General features: G+C 42.7%; 1 protein-coding gene across 3 annotated transcripts; it reads left to right on the top strand.

Annotated features, from left to right (window-relative positions):
* The first annotated feature begins 875 nt into the window (after window positions 1–875).
* Window positions 876–16,770, top strand: LOC144148686 (uncharacterized). Of its 3 annotated transcripts, XM_077680203.1 has the most exons (6): window positions 925–1,021; window positions 7,229–7,265; window positions 9,215–9,337; window positions 13,078–13,270; window positions 14,412–14,534; window positions 16,452–16,770. In XM_077680203.1, exons 3-6 carry the CDS (start codon window positions 9,268–9,270, stop codon window positions 16,693–16,695), a joined length of 630 nt encoding a protein of 209 aa, XP_077536329.1. In that variant the 5' UTR covers window positions 925–1,021; window positions 7,229–7,265; window positions 9,215–9,267; the 3' UTR covers window positions 16,696–16,770. The 3 variants fall into 3 exon arrangements, with proteins under 3 accessions (XP_077536328.1, XP_077536329.1, XP_077536330.1); XM_077680202.1 differs by lacking the exon at window positions 7,229–7,265 and having other exon boundaries at window positions 876–1,021; XM_077680204.1 differs by lacking the exon at window positions 7,229–7,265 and having other exon boundaries at window positions 962–1,021; window positions 9,250–9,337.
* Window positions 16,771–21,252: the final 4,482 nt, after the last annotated feature.

Here is a 21,252-nt window from a genome sequence, read left to right as displayed (position 1 = left end):
GGAAAAGTTGAGGAAGAGACGTCTGGTCTACATATTGGCGGCTCTGCGTCTCAGTGTGAGGTCCTAGAAAAGGAGCCAAGAATCCCTCGATTTTGTGTCCTATGTGAAGCGCCATCACATGCTGTTGGAACTTCTTCTTTGAAGAGACGAAATAGAAAGGAACCCAATCTCAGCGCCACATTGGCAGAAGAAAGATGTCCCGTACAACTGCTGAAGATAATCGCTCTAGCCACCCCAAATACAGCGGCCATTAATAACTTCGTCTCCGGGGAGTCAGCGTTACTCTAGTTGAAAGACGCGATGGCCCAAGTTAGTTCGAGGCCGACAATGTGAAAAGACTGGTCTCAGACATTGCGAAATGGGTGAGCTTGTCAAGGTGCAAACAGCTCAGGCCACAGCGCTACCAAGTGACAGTCCAAAAAATCCTGGTGACGTTTTGAAAACTGGGCAATATGCGAATAGTTAAACACTGTCACATTAAGGGCTTAACTAGACTAGTGCAACTGTTATGACTGTGCTTTAGTATTTATGCAAGTGAGCATTTGGTGGGTGCTGAGTAGGTTGCGGATTTCAAATTTTCCGCCAAAATGGATAGTATAGATTATGATAGAGGCGCCCAGAAAGAAGTGGCACGTTGGCACGCACGGGGACTGCGGCGGGCACGCGCACGAGTTTGCAATGCGGCGCTTGTATCACCGTGCACGGCTTTGTGTCCCAACCATATAAAGTCTGCAACCCCCCCATTAGTGCGGAGATTTATCAGATCTACACGGGCAGCTGTTGATCGGAAGTGCCTAATGGGTTCGAGGAACCACGTCCGCTCCGCCCTTGAGAATCGAGTTGCTTGAAGGCGTCCTTGGCAGTTTAATGTTTCCTTTCAGTAATGAGGTTGTTGCCACCGGGCTCACTTTAGGCTTTAGAGAGAAAAAAAATTTAGTTTCACTGCCTATATATAGCTCAGCATTACTCGGTTGCCGCATGACGACTGGAGTCGGGTCAGAAAAGCAGGAGTTCCCCGAAGGTATGGCTTGTCTGTTTGCAGGATTTCAAAATTTAGCAGTTTTATTGCAGCGTTTTCTTCTAACATCCGTTTCTCATCGCAAGGAACGTTACTGCTCGGTGTGATTTAATTGTCTTTAATGCCTGCTCAGGACCACTGCAGGACGAACGATTCTTCAATTCACATCTAAGCGCTACTGTGCTCCGCAATTCACCTCCACAGTTCCCCCCAAGTTCCATATTTCATCCCTCCATCGTGTTATTGTCCTTAACCTTCTCTTATATTCACCTCTTGGTATCCATTCGGTTACCCTAATTGCCCACCCGTTGTCAGTCCGTCTCACTACATGGTTAGTCCAAGTCCAGTTCATTTTCTTTATTTGAAGTGTACCGTCAACCCTAATTTGTTCTTTGATCCAGATAGCTCGTTTCTTGATCCTGAGTGTTATCCTAACCTTATTCGTCCCATGGCCCGTTAAGCCGACCTAAGTTTGCTTTGTTGTGGTTTTGAAAGGTGAAACGTTTCAGCTCCATATGTAATCACCAGCATTATGCACCGGTTGTACTTGTTTTTCTTTTGAGTCCCAGAGGCAGCTTAATTCTCATTATTTGGTTGAGCTTCCCGAGTCCTCCCCAGCCCATATATATTCTGTGCCGCATTTCTCTCTGGTGGTTGCGGTCAGCCCTACCCACATGTCCGAGCTGCCAATGTTCTGAATCTTCCATGAGTATTTCGTTTCCTACACTGAAGACGATGTTCTTGGCAGGCTTATTTTTTATTACTTTAGGTTTATTCATACTTATTTTTAGCCCCGCAGCCGCGCTTTCTGATTGTAGTTCCTCCTGCATTGTTTACATGTGTTCTGCAGTCTCACCCAGCAAGACTGCGTCGTGTGCAAACATCAAATGGCTCACGTATTCCATTTTATGCTTAATCGTATGTTTTCCAGGTAAATCTTTCTAAATCACCCATTCAGACGCGTTGTGAATAGCTTTGGATAGATGGTATCTCCCTGTCCTTCTGCCTTTCGGATAGAAAACTAGTCCCTTTGCTTGACGAGGGTAATCCTGGCGTGCATCTCTTTTCAACGTCTTCTGAAAGGCTTACGTAGGTTTCCTCGATTCCCTCGTCTTTTCTAGCTTCTAAACGTTTGCGGTGTGTACAGAATCTAATGCTTTCTCGTAATCTGACACTGCCATGTAGAGGGTTTAGTATACTCGACCGATTTTTCAATCACTTGATTGACGACGTGGGTGTGATACACAGTTGAGTACCTTTCATAAACCATGACTGTTCTCTAGGTTAATCGGAACCTAGCCTGTGACCTATGTGGCCAACTATAACGTTGGTAAATAGCTGGTAAAAAGGGGAGTATAGCTAACAGGTATGTTATTCCTGACGTCCTTGGCATCTTCCATTTGAAGAATCAGAACAATGGTGGGGTTTTTCCAGGTTACGGGCACTTTTTGTGTCTTTACGCATTCCTAAAATAGATCAGCAAACTTTTCAAGTACACTATTTCCTCCCTCCTTCAAAAGATATACGACTATGCCTTCGTCACATTCAACTGTCTCTATTTTTATGCCTGAAGATCATTTCCAACTTCCTTGTTAGTTACCGGTGGGACCTTGCAATTTGAGTTTGTACTCTCGGTAGTTTTCCATCGTTCAACGTCGTCAGTATACAGCCTGGTGTAGAATAGTCTGCTACCCTAATTATGCCGTCCACGTTGTACGTAATGTTTCCCTGCTCGTCTCTGAGACAGAACATCTTTTCTTTGCTTTCTCTTCGTTGCTTTCACGCTTTCCCCTATTTGTAGCGTTTTCTCATTCGCTGTTATGGTATATGCTCGAATTAGGTTTTTTTGTTGATCAGTTTTGACAGTTTGGCTAATTCAACCCGATCCACCGCACTTGACCCTCTCGTGTTCTTACGTTTGGAAAGTAGTTCCTTCATTTTCTTACTTTTCTAGTTTGTTCTCTACATGTTGCTTCTCCCACATCTTCTTATTCACTGAGCGCCGATGTTAGGAGGTCATCCAGCCTGTCACAACTGACGTCTTTCTGTTATGGTCGTTCAAAGGCGAGAATTTGTTTTGAAGAGTTATTTCTAACTCCGGTATTTTGGCTTTGACCGGTTACATGCAGGTTTCTTTGTTTTTACGAGTTTTTCCATTTGTCTTCTGATTTTCAGCCTTAGCTTCCATCTAAACATCCGGTGATCGCTGCTCGTAATTTTACTACCACGTCTACGTTTATCACAATAGCCGGGTGGTCACTTAAAATGAAGACAATTTCGTATTCAGTTGTGCCATCGGCACCATTCAATATCAATTGTCTATTCTTTCGTTACCAGAAGAATGTGTTCCTTAACCTCAGCTTATTTCTATCTGCAAATCCCACGAGTGTATTTCCTGGACTGTTGCACTTGTCTATTCCGAAGTTTCCCCCTGTCCTTCCTCAACTTTGTTTCTTACCGCTCTTTGGGTTACTCTGCCTTCGCAATCGTGAACAGTGTTTTTGACTTCCTTATTGATGATTCGACATCTTGGTAGAAGCTATCTATGGCTTCATCATCACAGCTGGTTCGTGGCGCATAGGCGCGCACTACGTTTAATCTGCGTCGCTAGTTTAGCTATATAACAACAGCCGCGCCTCTCTCACTACTGATGAAAACCTCCTACACGTTTCCTGCTACTTCTATGTGGATTACAAATCACACCCCGTGTTTTTTCTTAACTCGGGGTTTAGTGTAGCATGAAATACGCCCACCAGTGAGCTCCATAAACCCTTTTCCTGTCCTAACCTTGCATAACCCTATGGTACCACACTTAATGTCACAGAGCTCCTGTAGTAGTACGGTGGCCTGTACGGACCCACAGATTCTTAGCAGCCTCTGCTGTATCGCTGTTCTGACGGCCGCCGTAGACAGGTGCTGGGGATTAGGGGCCGAGAGTTGAGTTGGTTATTCATGGTAGGTGCCAACCAACTACTACAGCAGGGTGGTCAGCTCCTTCTCTGGTGAGGATGTGTGTTTATGTCCCTAAGATCATTTCTAGCATGGTTGAGTCTCTCCAGTGTATTACGTATCAGACGATGGCTGCTACCGGAGCAGGCAGCACTGCATACATGCCTAGGTTGGGCATAGAGTGCCAGAAAAATAGCGAGAAAGCAAAATGTTTCCCGCCGACGACGTTATCGATCACGCCCATAGTGATAATGAGCCGGCGTTTGTCAGTTTTGCTTTTTGTAGGGGTGGTATTGAAGGAGTAAGCTGACATGCTGGCCAAGAGATGCTGAGATTCTGAGCTGACTCTCAGCTCGCTAGTTTGAAGCTCAGCTCTTGAAGCTCCATCAAATCGTGTCCTCCATGAATGGAAGCTGCTTCAACGCGCGGTGACTGTTTGTTTGCATTTCGGCCTGTGGCTCTAACTTTACCGAAAGTGCACCTAGAGTGCTGATTGACTTGCCAAACAATCGGAAAAGCAATACGATAACGCAAGTATTGCGTTTGAGAAGCCACCGTGTCGCGCAGCTTCCCTAAATTTGTTTTTCTTGAGTGTGACTGATCGCGCCGGACCACCACGGTGCACAACAAAAATAAAACATTTTTAAATGTAAAACTATCGGTGTTCCAAGGTTGACATTTGGTACACAGGTGCTGTAGCACTTTATGCACGAGAAATGCGATTACACTTGAACTTACGATGCACATTTCCTGACTAAAATATTGAAATTCATGCAGCTTTGTCCAAACCCATCCGCCATGAATGAAAGCTGCACGAACGTACGGTGACTGTTTCTTTACGTTTAGGCTTTTGGCATTAACGTTACCAAAAATATGCCTAGGCAATTTATTGTCAAACTATCGGACCAGCAACGTGATAACGCGATATGGCAGTAAAGGGTCACACTGTTGCGAAAGTTAGCTAGGTTTCTTTTGCTTGCGTGTACTCATCGCGCGCGGACGCACTGTTCCGAAAAGAAAGAAATTATTTGTAACTATAAAAATATCGGTGCTATGTGGTTCAAATGTTTTATAAAGGCGCTCTAGAACTTTATGAAACAGAACTGTGAGCGCATTATAACTTACATTGCAGTTTTATTACGAAAATGTGTGAATTCGTGACTCTGCGTCCAAACGCGGCCGCCATGAATGGAGGTTTCTCGAACATACTACAAGGTGCCAAGGTCTTTAATGCCTCTAGGTCTCATTTCCGAAAAAAAAGAAATTGTTGGTGTAACTGCAGTTGAAATTCCCAGACTAATTGGTGTTGGACTAAGTACTGAAGGCCTTTGAAAAAACCCATTCAAGATGCAGCGTAAGGGTTTATGAGAAATCGGCCTCTACTAATACCAATAGAAGAGCGATATATGTTTGCTCGTGCGTTTTTAAAAAAACCGTCACATTCATATTTTTTAGCTGAATGTTCAGGTTCGTGCATTAGAATCCCCAAAAATATATAATGCGGACCAAAATTTCGCAATGCCGGCCAAAAAATTAGCTTCTTCAGATATACGCGAGTGCCAGTAAAGCAGAAATTGCTAGTTTAAAAATGGGGAAGAAGTTGTGTACAATACTTTTCTGAGAGCTCTCTGAATATGAAATTGAAATCTTGTATGTCTTTTATTTGCGCCTGTGAAAGTATCACGTATTTAACGCATTTATACACTGCCTCCTTCAACACTGTCTTTTGTCGTGGCGAAACACGAATGGATTGCATTAACCCACTTATAACCCTTGAAAAGCCACACAGCTCGTATAGTCACATTCAAGCCGCCCTTCCCCGAGAGGTTTCCATTCATCTTGACCCTTAAATACCTTTTGAACAAGTTTGTCCAACAAAAATTAGTTTTCATAAGTTTACAAGTATCAATTAAGGTGCACCATTATTTACAGTTGAGTTTTTACTTTATGGTAACAACCTGGTGGCGTGGAATAAACTTTCTACCATTTTAAAATCATGAGTATAATTGTTTCCTGTAATATTAATTTTTATAAAAGTCTTTTAAATACCCTAATGAAGCCTATACTGTGTTTATATCTGTACCTAATTATACTTCTCGGCTCCTCGGCATTGTTTATAAATATTTGTTAGTAGCTGAATCTTGACTGAAACATAATTTGGCACTTTGATATTCGTTTACCGGATTTTCAAATTGTATGCAATCTATTGTATTCTCCACTTCATCAATGTTTCAAAGGAGGTACATCAGATGGTTGCTCAACTTCAGGACCTTCTACTGATTTACCGTATCTACATCAACAAGCCCCTCATGAAATCGAACGCATTTAGAGTAATATTAGTTTTAATGCTGGAACCAACGAGCTATGATCAAAGCATGGGGATTGGGCCACAGAGAATAGAGCTAGGTGGATCAATGCAAGGGAAATAATCTGAGCTGCTTAACAGAGACTTCTTCGTGGGCACTGTAAAGGGTTTTTTTATGAATAAATGCGTTGGATTTTTTAGCGACGATAGTGATTCTTGGGCTCTGTATAACGGAATATTTGTCCTGTCGGTATGTATGTCTGCTTGTCTCTCGATTCCGCCGCTTGTCCAAACCATGAAGAAATCCAAACCGTGAAGCGGTTTACACAGGCCCAGCTTTTCAAACAACTATATCTAGAGACAGGCTTCATGCTTGTCAACATTGTCTTGCATAAAGTAAACATTTGACATATTTGGAAGAAAGCAACGAAGCAAAGTTAACATTGGTACTCTACTTTTATTTTGAAATAGACGTTTGCTTGATAACGGCTACAAAAAAATCGCATTGAAATCGATCTTTCAATAAAGCAACTGCAAAAGAAGGCTCGCGTCATAGCGTGGCCCATGTGGCGCCATTACAAGAAAAGCAGTAAGATAAGGTTTCATTACATGGCATCCGAGCAATTGAATGCGGGCAAGTTTAATTAACTTCAGTGTATTTCTACCATGTTTATTCTGGAAGGAGCGATGCTCGAGTGCTTGAGCGTGAGGGACGAGTGGGAAGAGAAGCGGTGCATTTACACGGCAGACCGGCCGAAAATTATCGTGTTTCGAAATCTGCGGCGTAGTGAGGTCATACGAGTCATTTCTTTCGCTCTTATCTTTGAGACGGTATCAAACGTACTATCTCAATAAACCTGCCGGCAACCATGGCTCATTTTTACATTATTGCCACAAGTTTCACTTAAGCAGCTAAAATCAAAATATTAATCAAATTGAATGTGATCATATTACAGGTTTCTCAAGTAAAATCCTTGATTTCCCACCTCTACCGTGAGTTCAGCATTTTTTATTGCTAAGCTAAAAACACGAGTTTTCTGATTTTGGCGCTCTCGCGACACTTGCTTTCTGACCCAACCCATTTAAAAAAACTTGGCCAGTTTACAGTGGCTGTCACCGTATTTTTCTATGGCAAAGAGAGAAAAAGAAGTTTTGCACGAAAATATTTGAAGTAATGTATTAAATGTTCCAACAATTTCATTTCTCAAGTCCACAAAAATATTCGGCTCATTCAGCATGAGCACACCGGCCTTGTATTGTTCTTGTGCATGAAACGCAGAGGCTGCGCAAGGTTTTGCTGCAGGCCATTAAAAATACGCTACAAAACCATCCCATCAATACTGTTCGGCTGGTCACATGAAGGAAAACCAATGTTTAGTGTGCTTGGGAACCTTCCCAAAATACCCTCATGAAAACAAGTGACGCTCCCTCAGTTGTCTTCACGAATCCGTGCTTATGCTGTATTGCAGAACATACGTATACAATAAGTATTTGTAGCAAGATCTATATGATGACAGTACGAGAAGCTGCAAAGAAGGTAAGAGTAGTGTCAAAAATGCCGCATATCTACAAGAAATTAAGGACCACTAAAACCTTGTGCGTTGGTGCAACCGCAGTCATAACATTTATATCAGAAAAAGTGATACACGCAGCCCCGATGAAATTCAATGCGAAAGTATTTGATCTTCTCAGTCAACCTTCCTACTAGTCGAAGTGTATTTTGCAAAATTTGTGTTTCACAAATTTTACACGCGATAATTCCGAACGTTGGGAGGGGGGAAGAAATCAGCTCTGCTGTCCTGGGTTACCGCTGTGACCTGACGGCAATGCTTCCTCGTGCGGGTGCGTTGGCGTTTCATGGGGAACAGAACTGGGTAAACTGTCTTCTCGAGTCCGGAAATCCGGAAAGCTGATTTCTGGTCACCAATATTGCAGGTGGCTAGTTTTCTTGTTTATGTATATACAAATATATTTATATATATATATATATATATATATATATATATATATATATATATATATATATATATATATATATATATATATATATATATATATATATATATTATTACGGCTATCACTGATACCATTTACCTGAATATTTATGAATTCTTAGAAACCTGTTTCCCCCACTGGTGAGAGACGCCGCGATTACTGCAGCGGAATGACCAACTTGTAATAGCGGCGTTAGTGTGGTACACGGAGAAAAATGGGCGGTGCCGGTCCACAGTAGTCATAAACCAAATGCAGCGCCAAATCTAATACTCCTTTAAGTCGTTCGGTTAGGCTAGTAGGAAGTAGTTATACAATGGTTTGTAGGAATCATAGCAAGATATTTCCAGGAGTCGTCGTTACCGATGCCAAACATACATTGGACTCTATTTGTCGGCTTTCAGATTGTCTGTGTGTTGCACCAGATTTTCCACGTATTAGAAAATCACTCACGATTCTTTGCTAACAAGTCTTTGTTTTCACTTGATATTCGATCCTGAGTACAGGTCTGCGCTTGCGACGTGCTGTTATGAGAGGTTAACTTTAACCAAAAATTCAAAACCATGATGTCAACTAAGAAGCTCTTGACAGCAGTCAGCCACTAATATTCAACAAACAAGAGTGAGATTAGTTGACATGATCAAGGTGTACTTCTAGACTGGCCAGCGTATAGTATCCCAATAAGGAGACGCGCTTGGAGTTCATTGGGCTCCACAAAAATATTTAGGCGCATTTGTGGCGCCACTTCATAGTTCTGCACGTGAATAGTAACACATTTACAAAAGCAGAAAAGTGCCGTCGTCCGAAACTCTCGCAGTTGGATCGGTTTTATAAGACCTATTCACATCAAGACCGAAAATTTAATCAACTTTCATAGTCATATGCATAAGACGACTGGTCCTAATTTAACTGCTGAAAACGCTTACGCTTTCTCTTGTTCCCTTTTCCAGTTTCTTGTTCCAGTTCCCCTGTTCCCTTGTTCCAGTCGCGTACCTAATCTGTAATGACGTGGAAAATCGTCCTCATCCTGGCAGCCGTTGTATGGCGTGGACAGGCACAATTTCTCGGCGTTGGTAAGTAGTGTTTTGTAGACTTGGAAATTGTGAATGCAAACCTTCCTAACGCCGCTGTATATGATTACGCCTAAACTTAACTCTGTTTTCCGTATTTTATCACCACAGCGTCAAACAGTTGTATTCTCCTTTGAAAAAACAGGTAAAGTTCGATCGGTGCGCTATTTCAACGAAAAGAATACGATTTTTTTGTTTGCAGCTTAGCAGGGTTTGGAATATCCTGTGTCAACTATTCAAGTTCAGGTAAACGAAAACTTCTCCTTTGGCCGCAGTATCTTTACGAAAAGGATGGATAACAAATCCCACATTTCCTCCCCCGTTTGTTCAACGACGCAAGAAAGCCGAAGAACTTCATTACTTGAAAAATTACGAAACTAATACAAGAGAAGAGAAAAACCTTTGAGGAGTAAAATTGATTACCCTGGCCTTTACATAATCCTTGTTAACAAAAAAAGCAGTCGATATTTATCTGATCCATATGTATGTCAGGTTAAAAAACAAGCAGCGACTGCCCAGGTACATGGAAGGAGGCTGTAGATGGTCAGTTGTAAAGGCAACTATCTGGAAAGCGCCCTACAAAAATAAAATTGGCATCGCAGACAATCGATGCGCTGCGAAAATCCTTCAAGGCAGACAGCCTTCTGCCATCTTCTATTTCGTAACTCCATCTTCTGCCGTGAAATATTCCGTGGAATATCCTCTTATTACGACACTACCATTTTGCAATCTAATTTAAACTCTGTTGGTAATTGGTCCAAAACTTGGCTAATCGAACTAAACACTAACAAATGCAAGAGAATGCGTGTTTTCCGTACTAAAACCAATCCATCACAATATTCTCTTAACAATGTCCAATTAGAATCACTTGCTTCCTACAAATACCTTGGCATTCACATTACAACGAACTTAAACCTTCATATTGAGCATATTGTTAACCAGGCTAACCCCATGTTGGGTTACTTACGCCGCAATTTCTTTACAGCTCCTTCGTCACTGAAATTATTGCTCTACAAAACATTAGTTCGTTCCAAACTGGAATACGCATGCTCACTATGGGACCCATGTCACTTAAAACTTATAACTGCACTAGAACTTGTCCAAACTATTTCTGTTAGATTTGTGCTAGCCAACTACAATCGAACCGCGAGCATTCCTCGAATGAAATCCGATCTAGCCCTCCCATCTCTCTCCACGGGGCGTCAAATTTCGCGACTACCGTAATTACCCGATTCTAACGCGCCCCCAATTCTAACGCGCACCCGATTTTCTTGGCAAAAAAACCGAAAAAAATTTCGGTTTCGTATCCGATTCTAACGCGCATGCGATTTTTCGACCTATTTTTCCGGAAAAAAGGTGCGCGTTAGAATCGGGTAATTACGGCAACTATTTTTCATAGTCTCTATCACCACCCTGTACTGTGTGAAGTGCTTATACCTAGGCCGCATTATCAATCCCGTCGCGATGACCATGAGCGCAAAGTTGGAATTGATATGTGCAAAACAATGCATTGTTTTAATTCCTTCTTGCTCCGGGCAAGTCGCGACTGGATTCGCCTTCCTTTTCACACTGCATACATTGTTGACGATAAGCAGTTTCGAAATATTCTAGCTAACATTCTCTAATCAGGAGTTCTTCTAATGTTTGTTTTCGATGAGTCGCAGTTGCAATTTTTAATTACATTGTGTTAATGATTTTATTGTATGTTGTATCTTAGCGCCTTAGTGCTGTTTTTTTGCTGTTGTTTTTTTTATTTTTCGCTCTCACACCACTCCCCTCGCCAATGCCTGTGGCCCTGAGGGCATCAAAATAATTAAATAAATTCCCCACCGGTCCTGCTCTTTCCCTCCTGCTCTGTGCCCCATCGGTGCTTGGCGGAGTTCAATTTCGCCCCGTTCGCAATGCGACTGTGGGGACTTCTGAGCTAGACCCATGGGCGGGAGCCTCGGGCGCCACCAGCCTTGTTTCTATTTTCTGAATGAAACATTGTGTTCATGGCGTTTTTTAGTTATTCTTGGAAACAGCTAGAAAACAGAAAGAGCTATCTGGGAAAACAGTAAAATTGAAGTATCAACTGAAGTATTTACAATATTAGCTTTTAAGTGCGAATGCACTTCTTAAGCGAGCCTGAAGCGTCCGCCGCCGTCCGCATAGCAACAGCTGCGGGTGCGCGCGCTCCTCGTGTTCCTTGGCAACGGGGGGAGATGGCGCGCGCTGCCTGGCCGCTGACATGGCACATACCCACGTGGGGGATTTGCAAAGGATCAGGCGTGAGAAGGGCTAATGCACCCGCTTAAAGGAATACTGACACGACATTTCAAAGCTGAGATCCGCTCTAGTAATCAAGTACAACGACAACACAAATAGGTGTCTGTGAATAAATGCATCTTTCTTTCTTTGTAGTTGTGTGTGTGTGTGTGTGTGATCTCTCTTTCGCGAACATTACCGAACCGCGCAAATTCAACTCGTGCATTCGCACTTTCACATTCTTCCCCTCGGGGAAATGCGGGGAATTTTTTGATGAACGACGTCAACAAATATGGAACATACGCTTCGTTTTTTGCAAAAAGGGTGACTTTCTCTAACTTTCAAAAAAAGTGTGGCACAGCCGACACTGCTATGTACATACCTTCCAACTAGATTTCCACATAGCTATGCAATGGTTGCATAGTTGTAAAATAGCTTTCCCCCTACTGAACAGAGTTACGTGAATTCGCTGACCATTTTCCGTGTCTGCAAACACATGCAGGCATTGTGTACATTCATTTTCTGTGTCCTGTGTTTGTGGTCTAACATGTTTGTGTATTTTCAACTAAACACTTTTATAAAGACAAAGAGACTGACGCCGACATACCAAAACTTCCGGTTAGACCCGCCCAATTAACTGTGAATATATCGTATACCTCGTCCGGTAATTTACGCAGGCGCTGATACAGAGCCGTGTTAGGGAACTAGTATTCAGTTTCTTTCTCTCTCTCTCTCTCTCTCTCTCTCTCTCTCTCTCTCTCTCTCTATATATATATATATATATATATATATATATATATATATATATATATATATATATATATATATATATATATATATATATATATATATATATATATATATATATATATATATGTATATATATATATATATATATTTATTTATTTACGATCGCAATAAAGGTTGGCAGTCAAGAAGGTGATTGCGTATTCTGGAGGTCGTGGGTTTGGATCCCACCTGGCGGGCATTTGTCTACACTTTCTATCTTTCCAAATTCTTTATCGGTTTCAATGACCTACCATATCCTCCCCTTTGCTTTCCGAGGTTTTTCTTGACTGCCAACCTGTATTTCTGTCGTATTTTCAAAGAGCCCCTCATTTCCAATTCAGATTCACTATATATATATATATATATATATATATATATATATATATATATATATCCCCATTGTTTGACGAATACAGAACGGAAAGTCCAGAACTCCAATGAACGCATGCAGTAATGTTCTGGGCGCTTTTTAGTAACCTAATTAGTGCTGTTAACCTTTATTATGTTCACAGAGAATTGGGAGAAAAAAACGCGTCCATAGCGGGGACCGTGCCCCCTTTTTCGGCTTGCATGTATGGCGTACCGATTTTGCAATCTCGGTGACTCTGTTTTCCGCCACTGTGTGGCTTATTTATGCAGGCTACTCTGTGTTCTTTGTAACGTTTTACTGTTTACTTTGTTTCTTTCAAATTCCTGTGGTGCGACAGAGTCCTGCAGCGTGCGTGCCTCACATATAGACAGCGCCTTAGCTGCTCTTCTGGAAAACCTGCCTGGCGAATTCGAAATCACCGATGGGAGAGAGGTCCGAATATACCCTGGGTTGTCCTTGGGTCGCACGTACCTACGTGGACTCAAGCAAATGGACAGTGTAAAGCCTTACCTGGTATACTGCAATCAAAGGTAATGACGTTACTCTAATCAAATTGTACAGGTCTGTCGATCGTTCAGCAACCATCGTGCTGGTCCGTGCAACACATGCCCGGAACTTCACTTCTGGAGTCGAGTTACGGCCGTTAAAATGGACTAAAAATGGCTGGACGTAATCTATGCCTGCTGCGTACCGCAACATTTCTCATAATTCAGATTCCTTGCCTAATTTCAATCTTTATGCTCAATTTGCTTTGTGTATATTTAGGAAAATATTTTTAGGAGGGACTATTGGCAAGAAATTAAGAAATAATTTCTAAATGTGACATCTGCTCAATTGTCATTCTGGTATACATATACCTACTCTGAATGTTCAACTGTGTCGCGACGACTATGTCGCTTTTCAAGTTCTTAATTTATTCCCCGATTTAAAAAGCTATTAAAATGAAGCTTACAATTGTAATGGAAGTCAAAGTGTCAAAGCGTAGTGGCAGCTTATAAAGAGAGGGACGAGTTCGCGTTTTGGGGTAAAATATTTCTACGCGTAAAAATACGACGCGCTCTAATGGAGAAGCAATCGAAAAAAATTGCTGTAGCCCCGACCGCTGGTCACAAATACTCGCGCAGCACTTTCTTTCCCGCAGTTAAGCTAGGTGTAGCTCAGCTCATACAAACATTGAAATAATTTCCTCCACATAACAATATCAATCCCACGTGTGGCCGATGATGCGGTCGTAATTTTTATTCGGTGAAGAAGACTTTCAATGACGTGCTCTATTGTGGGTTTATTTTTGCGCGCTGAAGCTTTGAGGCAGAAGCTTTTGGGCAACCATAACAGTGCGAAGTAATTGGTATAGACTGACTCGTTGAATATGCGCGCTAGAAAAATAGTATGACGTTTGTCTAAATACCGTGGATGACCAGTACTGGCACACATTTTTTGTGAAAAAGCAAATGCCGGTTGTGGGGGCGCTTGGTCGCTTCATTAAAAAAATATCTGCAACAATTTATACGTACTGTTCTATGTTACCTTTTCGTGTTACCCATTATCTTAGGAACATTTACTCAAATACCTCGGCCAGCAAATGATAAATTTGCACCCTTAATTTAAAGCCGTATGTTGTATGCTTCATCATTTGTTGTCCGATGCTGTTCATTGTGCATGGAATCGAAGTGGCAGCGACGCTACCGTCAGAGTGAACGTGGAATTCAAGGTGGACCACCAAATGGAGATTGCTGCTCCGTTGAACTTCTGCGCATCCGAAGCTGTTCTGAGGACTCGCCTTTTGGACGGAAGGTTTGCGTCTTTTTATACTTTATCCTTGTCCGTCTGCATTCGTCGATCTCATTATATTTATCCGAGGCCTCAATATTTAAAACATGCTACCATATTTTTACGCTTACGGCACCCGAGTACACTTCCTACAGTCAAGCAATGTTCGATAAGCAGTCAGTTAACTTAATCGCATTCTTCATTTGATGGCCTGGATATGAATACCGCATGGTATATTTGCGCTGCGGTCCATTGCACCCGACTACTTTGCTTTCAGGGGTCATTTACATTGGTTCACGTTGAAGTACCGAGATGATCGTTGGAATCCCTGTCCCCGACAAGAAGCGTTCTCGGAATGCTGAGAATTGGTGCATATAACTGTGGTCGAGGACTTCGAGGGGCTAATACAACGGTGAATTCCTCGACATCACGATAAGAGGTCGTACTGATGGACAGAGCGTAACGCGCTCGCCGAGTAATACGGTTATTTTGACTATTTTTTTCTCAATTCGCAGCACAATGTTCGGAAAAATAATACTGTATACGGGGCCGTCGCTGATTTATGCACTTCAACTGACAGCACTGAAACCGTCCCTCACCAATACGATGACGACGAAGATTGTTAAATACTTTGTAATTTCCCATTTATGTTCTACATAAAATCCGCGAACTCCAATAATTATGATTTAATGTTGTATAACAAAGCCAGGGTTTTTGAAAATCGAGAATTACCACTCGTCCATCGCCCGAGCTGCAAATGTTCCCGGAAGTATGCGTCCTCGTTCCCATTATACCACAGAACTACACCACGCTCTCCGTAGTGATAATATATGATTTAATACAGTGCTTCCGCTAATCAACTGAACTTGCATAACTTGTCAGTTTCAAACAAGGTGCTCATGCGATGCCAAATAAATAATTTCAGCCCTCTTTATTGCACATTTGAGCCAACGCCATTTCAGGCATTGCAAAGCAGCCGGGACCGATGTAAGGGGCATGGAGCTTCTCTAGTGCATCAAAATGTATGTGTACAAGCTGGTTGGTACACCGTAAGGACACCGTTATAGGCAGCCACAACAAAATAAGGATGTTAGTTGCAATGAGAACAACCGCCTTTCCTTGTCTGTCACGTCTTTCATCTTGGTTTTGCTGCAATTAGCAGTGGTCCGTACGTCTCCCCCACCCCCCTCCCTCCCCTTGGGGATAATAGCTTTTGGAATGATTTTGTTCTAACGCAACACGAACCCAATACAAACTCCGAATGTTGCTTCGCCACTTCCAACAGGTCGAAATAATTTTCCGGCTGTGTCTTCGCTGTATGTATTTCGGCAATTTCTCTGCACTAGAAGCGTAGCCGGGGGTTGTGGGGTACGAGAACCCATCTCCTACGAGAACCCCCTCCCCACCCCCCTGAAATTCTCTGAACACCACATTCTCCCTTCTGCTCCCTGAGCATCTGGGCTTTTTACGTCAATGCGTTACGCACCGTGAACCGATATATTAATATGTAAACACAAAATACAAAAATCCGATACGAAAATGAAAATGAATTGACGTTTGCGAGAAGGCTATCCTTGTCTCTTCCGCTTCATATAACACCCCCAGAAAAGTATTATGAATTACGCCACTGCCTTGGACCGCACTTCACCTGGGTCACAATCACACATTATGGCTTTTTGGGGCACACATCTGGGGCACAAACACACTATGAGTCTTACATACAATCAAACGCAGCGCTATAAAACAACGCCACTACCTTATTTACTTCTCTGCACCCAGTTTACGTCACCTCACGATTTAATTACTCCGACCGGAGCTCTCCTGTAGTTCACTCGCACCTAAACATTACACGAATGCCTGGAACCCTTCGTTCTTATAGCAACAAAGCGAACATAATTTTGTAGAGTTGAGCACGTGAGGAATTTGATTTTATTGCCGCAGGTTCATCGTCGTCTTCGAGGTGGAAAAAAGCGAAGACCATAGCGGTGTCCTGCTTCGCGCGAAGGAGTTGCGTCCTGTGTGGATGGAGAAATTCACGGTCAGGCTTGAAGGCCTGGGCCCCGCTGTATCCGCTGCATCTTCGGTGATTGGAGTTTTGTTTTCCCAGGTAGCACGATACTACTGGGCTCTGGTGCTCGAAAATTACGGGCCCAGGGCTCTGCGAGCAGTATCGCAGCAGCTGTAATCTTCTGTTCTGGAAGATCGTCACTACGTTGTAGCTTCCTGAACTCACAATATTAATAAATGTCCAGCATCTGCATTTCTCTCGATGCCTCATCGAATGTTTAAATGTGGTTTTGATAAACGCGCAAATAGTGGCTATGCACACAAGGTAGGGAAACAGAAGGGGGAAAACGTTTGATGTTTAATCAAAATTGCGACCGTAAACGCCACAATTAATATTTCATCCACCTCACGTAAGGTGAATAGGCCTAAGGCCGTTCTAGCTCCAGCGTTTCGTGTTACAATATTTGTGAATGCAACCCAACACAGCAATCAACGTAATGGCGTGTTTTTTTTATCGAAAAACAACAGTAAGCAACATGGTAGGGTGTTTGAAACCAAACATGCACGGCAGGTAAAAAGTACTGTTGCAGCAAGGAAAAGACAAGTTATCAGCCGCAGCAAAATTGACTTTTGATATATACTAGGGCTGTGCGAATATTCAAAAAACTGGAATAATATTCGTCTATTAAATATGTTATATTCGTATTCGCTTGGAAAACTATGCATTCGAAACATTTCGAATATTCGAAAGTGTTTTAATAATTGGATATTATCGAATATTTGGATTGATTAGTTTAATGGGGGAACGCGTCTTTCAATTTCTGAAAAAATGATCAAGAATCGTCTTTTGAAATCAACATATTCCGTTTCTATGTTTTTCATCCTGTGCGTTTGCAACGTTTTCCTGTCGAAAACCATCGCAAAGTGGCATAAAATACTTTTGCTAGCCGCGCTGCCAAATTGTAAGCGCAAAATGGCAAAAAAAACGGCCATTTTCGGAGCGCTGTATCTCCAATGGATCGGCCAAGCGATCCTCTTTTTGGTGCCAGCCATCTCTTTTATCTGCGTTAATTCACAGACGTACGAACGAAAGAAAAGGAAAGACGCCCAAACGGAGCGAGAAATAGATTCTGAAGCACGAATGGCCTTCCGGTCAGCGCGCGCTGAGACGGCCCTCCTAAATGGGCGTCGCCGCGGCAATAGAAGATGGCAGCCGCCTGAACTGCGTAGTGGCCGTTCAGAGTTCATTTTAGCTACTTCGCTCGACCAAGGTTCTGTACAGTCATTTTATCTGCTGTGGTATTCAATGCGAACGTTATCGAGATGGGGATACCTGAGATCACAATTGAGATTGCGGGAAGTTGCGTGGTTCGAAAGGCGGAAGTCATCGAATGCTTCGTGGTGCCCGTGACTTTACCCCGGAGGGTGAAACGCGGTGTGCGCCCTTGTTATAGCAGTTCGCAAAGAGAACTTTTCGTCTGGTTTGCTATGCTTGCCCGCTAAAACCGCTGACGCGTCAAAGGCTGCGGCGCACACGGCGTAGCCACTTCGCGTTGGAGCATCGCCCGACTGCGCAACCGGGTACGATTGAACGCCAGTAGTTCTAATTAATTCCTGTGACGTTAGAGTCCCTCTCAGAAGTGACATGAAGGGCCATTTCAGGGATAACCAAACTATGACATGTTACGGTATACGAGCGCCTCGATCCGGGCGAGCCATGTTGCTGCCTTGCGCAACGTTTCCCGTGCACTTCGAGTAATCATGCAAACATATCTGAGCTAGGAATACAAACATGTTGACGGCTTAAAAAATGTACCTTACTTTCGTAGCATTTCACAAACTGAATTTTTCGGGAAATTATTAGTACCAATGCGTTAAAAATGTGCCTTACCGTCGTAGCATTTATTAAATTGAATTTTTTAGGGACATTATTATGACCAATGCATACATTTATAGTTGAGGGCATATTGGTTGTGCTGCGAGGAATATTGGATTCCCTGAATGTCAAGAGTACAAAAAATGTGCATGCATTGAAGTTGGGGTTACGCAGAATATTATACCAATCTTCAAAGTAGCTCGTTTGTATCGTTGTGGCATGTAAACATTTGGCAATCAACACCTGCGCGTACAAGTACGAAGTTGCTGCTCCAGGCAAGGTTATAATTAAAGCATAAAAGAAGTGAAAACTCAGTTTTGAACGTTAGGTGTAAAAACAGTGCTTCAATTGTTGCCCTGGTCACAACACTGCAGAGGGAAGTTGCCCGGTGAAATACAGGCAACCAACTAACCTACTTTGCATTGAAAGCTATCTCCCCCGCCGTATGGTCTGCTAACTGGGCTATGTACTCTTCACATAGGAGCTGAAAATGATGTTTTATGGAAAGAAAAAGGCTGCAAAAGGCATTCCGATTTCAAGGCAAGCCATCCCAGAAGCCCCGTGTTCAAAAGGACACGAGAGGCTACAACCCTAGCGACATTTCATGAATGATATCTATGTTGCAACATCGGAAGCCGTTTTCTCAAAACGGTCTTTTTTTGCCACGTGTGTCGTTTGTTCCAGTGATTTCATCGCGACCGCTAGGTGTATTTTGATTCCTTTCTTTGCGTTGCGTTCCTTGATGAACAGCTGTGGTCGTGACACTCTTGGTTTTTCAGGTTTAGGTTTTGTGAAAATTTGATTCAAATAGCCGTTCATGGTTCATATACCTTTTGTACATTAACCTCTAAAAAACTGAGAATTAAAAAAAATTGTTTTAATTAAAAATCTGACTGTCACGACCTCGTCCATTCATTTGGAAATGCAAAGCACTTCGCACAAGTTTTATATCATGTTTTATAGGCCGCTCAAGCTCGGTACAAGGTGAACAGAAAAAAATTAAAAAATAACAATGTTTTCAAAATATTACTTCGAAATATTTATGGTGCTATCACACAGGCATTTTCAGTTGCTGTGCCCATTGACATGAAAATCGACAAAGAAATAAAAAAGTTGATTTTGAAAGCCACGTCCCCTTTTAATTATTCGATATTCGATTCGATATTCCAAGCTAGATATTCGTATTCGATTCGTACTCGAAAAATTTTATATTCGCACACCCCTAATATGTACTCTTCCTGTTAGCAGTACTCTTCTGAAAAGAAGGAATTGCAGCTATAATTGGAGGCAAGCTACTCTACTGTTTTTAAGAACGCCGAGACATAACCGTTCGGTGACCAAATTTAAGTGATGAAATGAAATATGCCAATGCGTTTTAGCGAAAATCACCGAGTGGCTTCTCTCCAACAGGTCGGGTAGCTAATGCACGCCAGTATTTGCGCAACTGGGAGTCTACTGCTCTTGGTGAATGCAAAAATTCCGCATTTAAACCATTCTCCCAATTTTATACATGCCCATATAGATATAAGTTGTGTTTTCCCAACGAGACAAATTTTTGTAAGATGATCTGTAAGAGTTTGAAACACGCGGGAGCACTTTGATACACTGCTCGAAAACGTGAAAAATGTCCCCTGTAGGGTTGCTGTTGCTTACCAATTTTCCCTCACTTCTGCATAGGTGCCCATGGGCCAAAAAAATAACAAAAAAGGGGATGCTTGAACAATCCCATCCCCTTGAACAATTACACACATGTATAGTCAGAAAGAACGAGCAGCGCAGTGTGCATGAAGGCTTTCTAATTGTTGATATGGGCTTATCCTTTGTAGTACCGGTGGTTTCTTTCAGGCCCACGTTTCTAAATCAAAGCTTTATTCTCCTCGCTCATGCCGTTTTACGCCAAAACGCACTGCAGTTAAGGCAACTTTCTATCTCGATGATGATGACTGATGGGGCGAGAAGTTGGAGAAAAAAACACTTCCCATGGACAAACTTTATCCTGGGTCCCTCGGGTTATGGAGCGTGCGTCTGTCGATTTGCTCCCTTTCGACATATTTGATTTGGTTAGGAAAACTCAGACTACAACCAAAGAATCCTTCACGAAAATTATTAGACTGTTGCTCGGCGTGCCGTAAGGCTGTTTGCCGCAAATCCTTAGGCTTAACGTCTCATTTTGAGGCTGAGGACGTTGCGCCTAATATCTCATCTTGCGCTTTTAACACATCAAAACGCAACCCACTCCAAAAAATTTCTTCTTGAACAGAAGCAGCCGGTGCTGATTCACCCCGTACACCCCAAACACAAACGTTTATCCTACGGAGTCCACACCCGAGCGTTGCTGTGGGAAAAAGGGAAAACGTTTCTTTATATTTATGTAGTGGTTGGGCTGCACTCCAGCGGTGTCTTGTTCTAAAAGGGTGGTTCATACCTCCAGTGTAACATATACTCGCAGTGTGAGATTGGCGAACCAAAAAATCTATCAAGATAAAGCTTCTCATTGAGCCATCGTCGTCATTAGACGGAAGGGTGAATAATTTTTCACGTTCTTTAGCGGTTATAACTGTTCTAATTTTGTTTGTTTTGCACCACCTACAAATTGATTGATTGTGGGGTTTAACGCGCCGACGCAACGCAGGCGATGAGGCGCGCCGTAGTGGAGGGCTCCGGATTAATTTTGACCACCTGGGGATCTTTATCGTGCGCCGAAATCTCGTACACACGGGCGTGTTCCCTTTTCGCCTCCATCAGAAAAGCGGCCGCCGCGGCCGGGAATCGAACCCGCGACCTCGTGCTCAGCAGCGCAACGCCTTAGCCACTGAGCCACCGCGGCGGGTCACCACCTACAAATACAATCTTTCTAGG

This window comes from Haemaphysalis longicornis, unplaced genomic scaffold (genome assembly GCF_048455015.1).
Source record: "Haemaphysalis longicornis isolate Haplotype H1 unplaced genomic scaffold, Haemaphysalis longicornis Haplotype H1 scaffold_8, whole genome shotgun sequence".
Classification (NCBI taxonomy): domain Eukaryota; kingdom Metazoa; phylum Arthropoda; class Arachnida; order Ixodida; family Ixodidae; genus Haemaphysalis; species Haemaphysalis longicornis.
Note: the sequence above shows the minus strand (reverse complement) of the source record. Positions and strands in the feature narration are given on the sequence as shown.

Excerpts from the sequence above, each read along its gene's own strand:
- LOC144148686 (XM_077680202.1), top strand. The coding sequence starts at position 9,268 with ATGACGTGGAAAATCGTCCTCATCCTGGCAGCCGTTGTATGGCGTGGA. Across the intron at positions 9,338-13,077 it reads GGCACAATTTCTCGGCGTTG|AGTCCTGCAGCGTGCGTGCC; the intron begins GTAAGTAGTGTT and ends GTGGTGCGACAG. Across the intron at positions 13,271-14,411 it reads CTGGTATACTGCAATCAAAG|TGGCAGCGACGCTACCGTCA; the intron begins GTAATGACGTTA and ends ATGGAATCGAAG.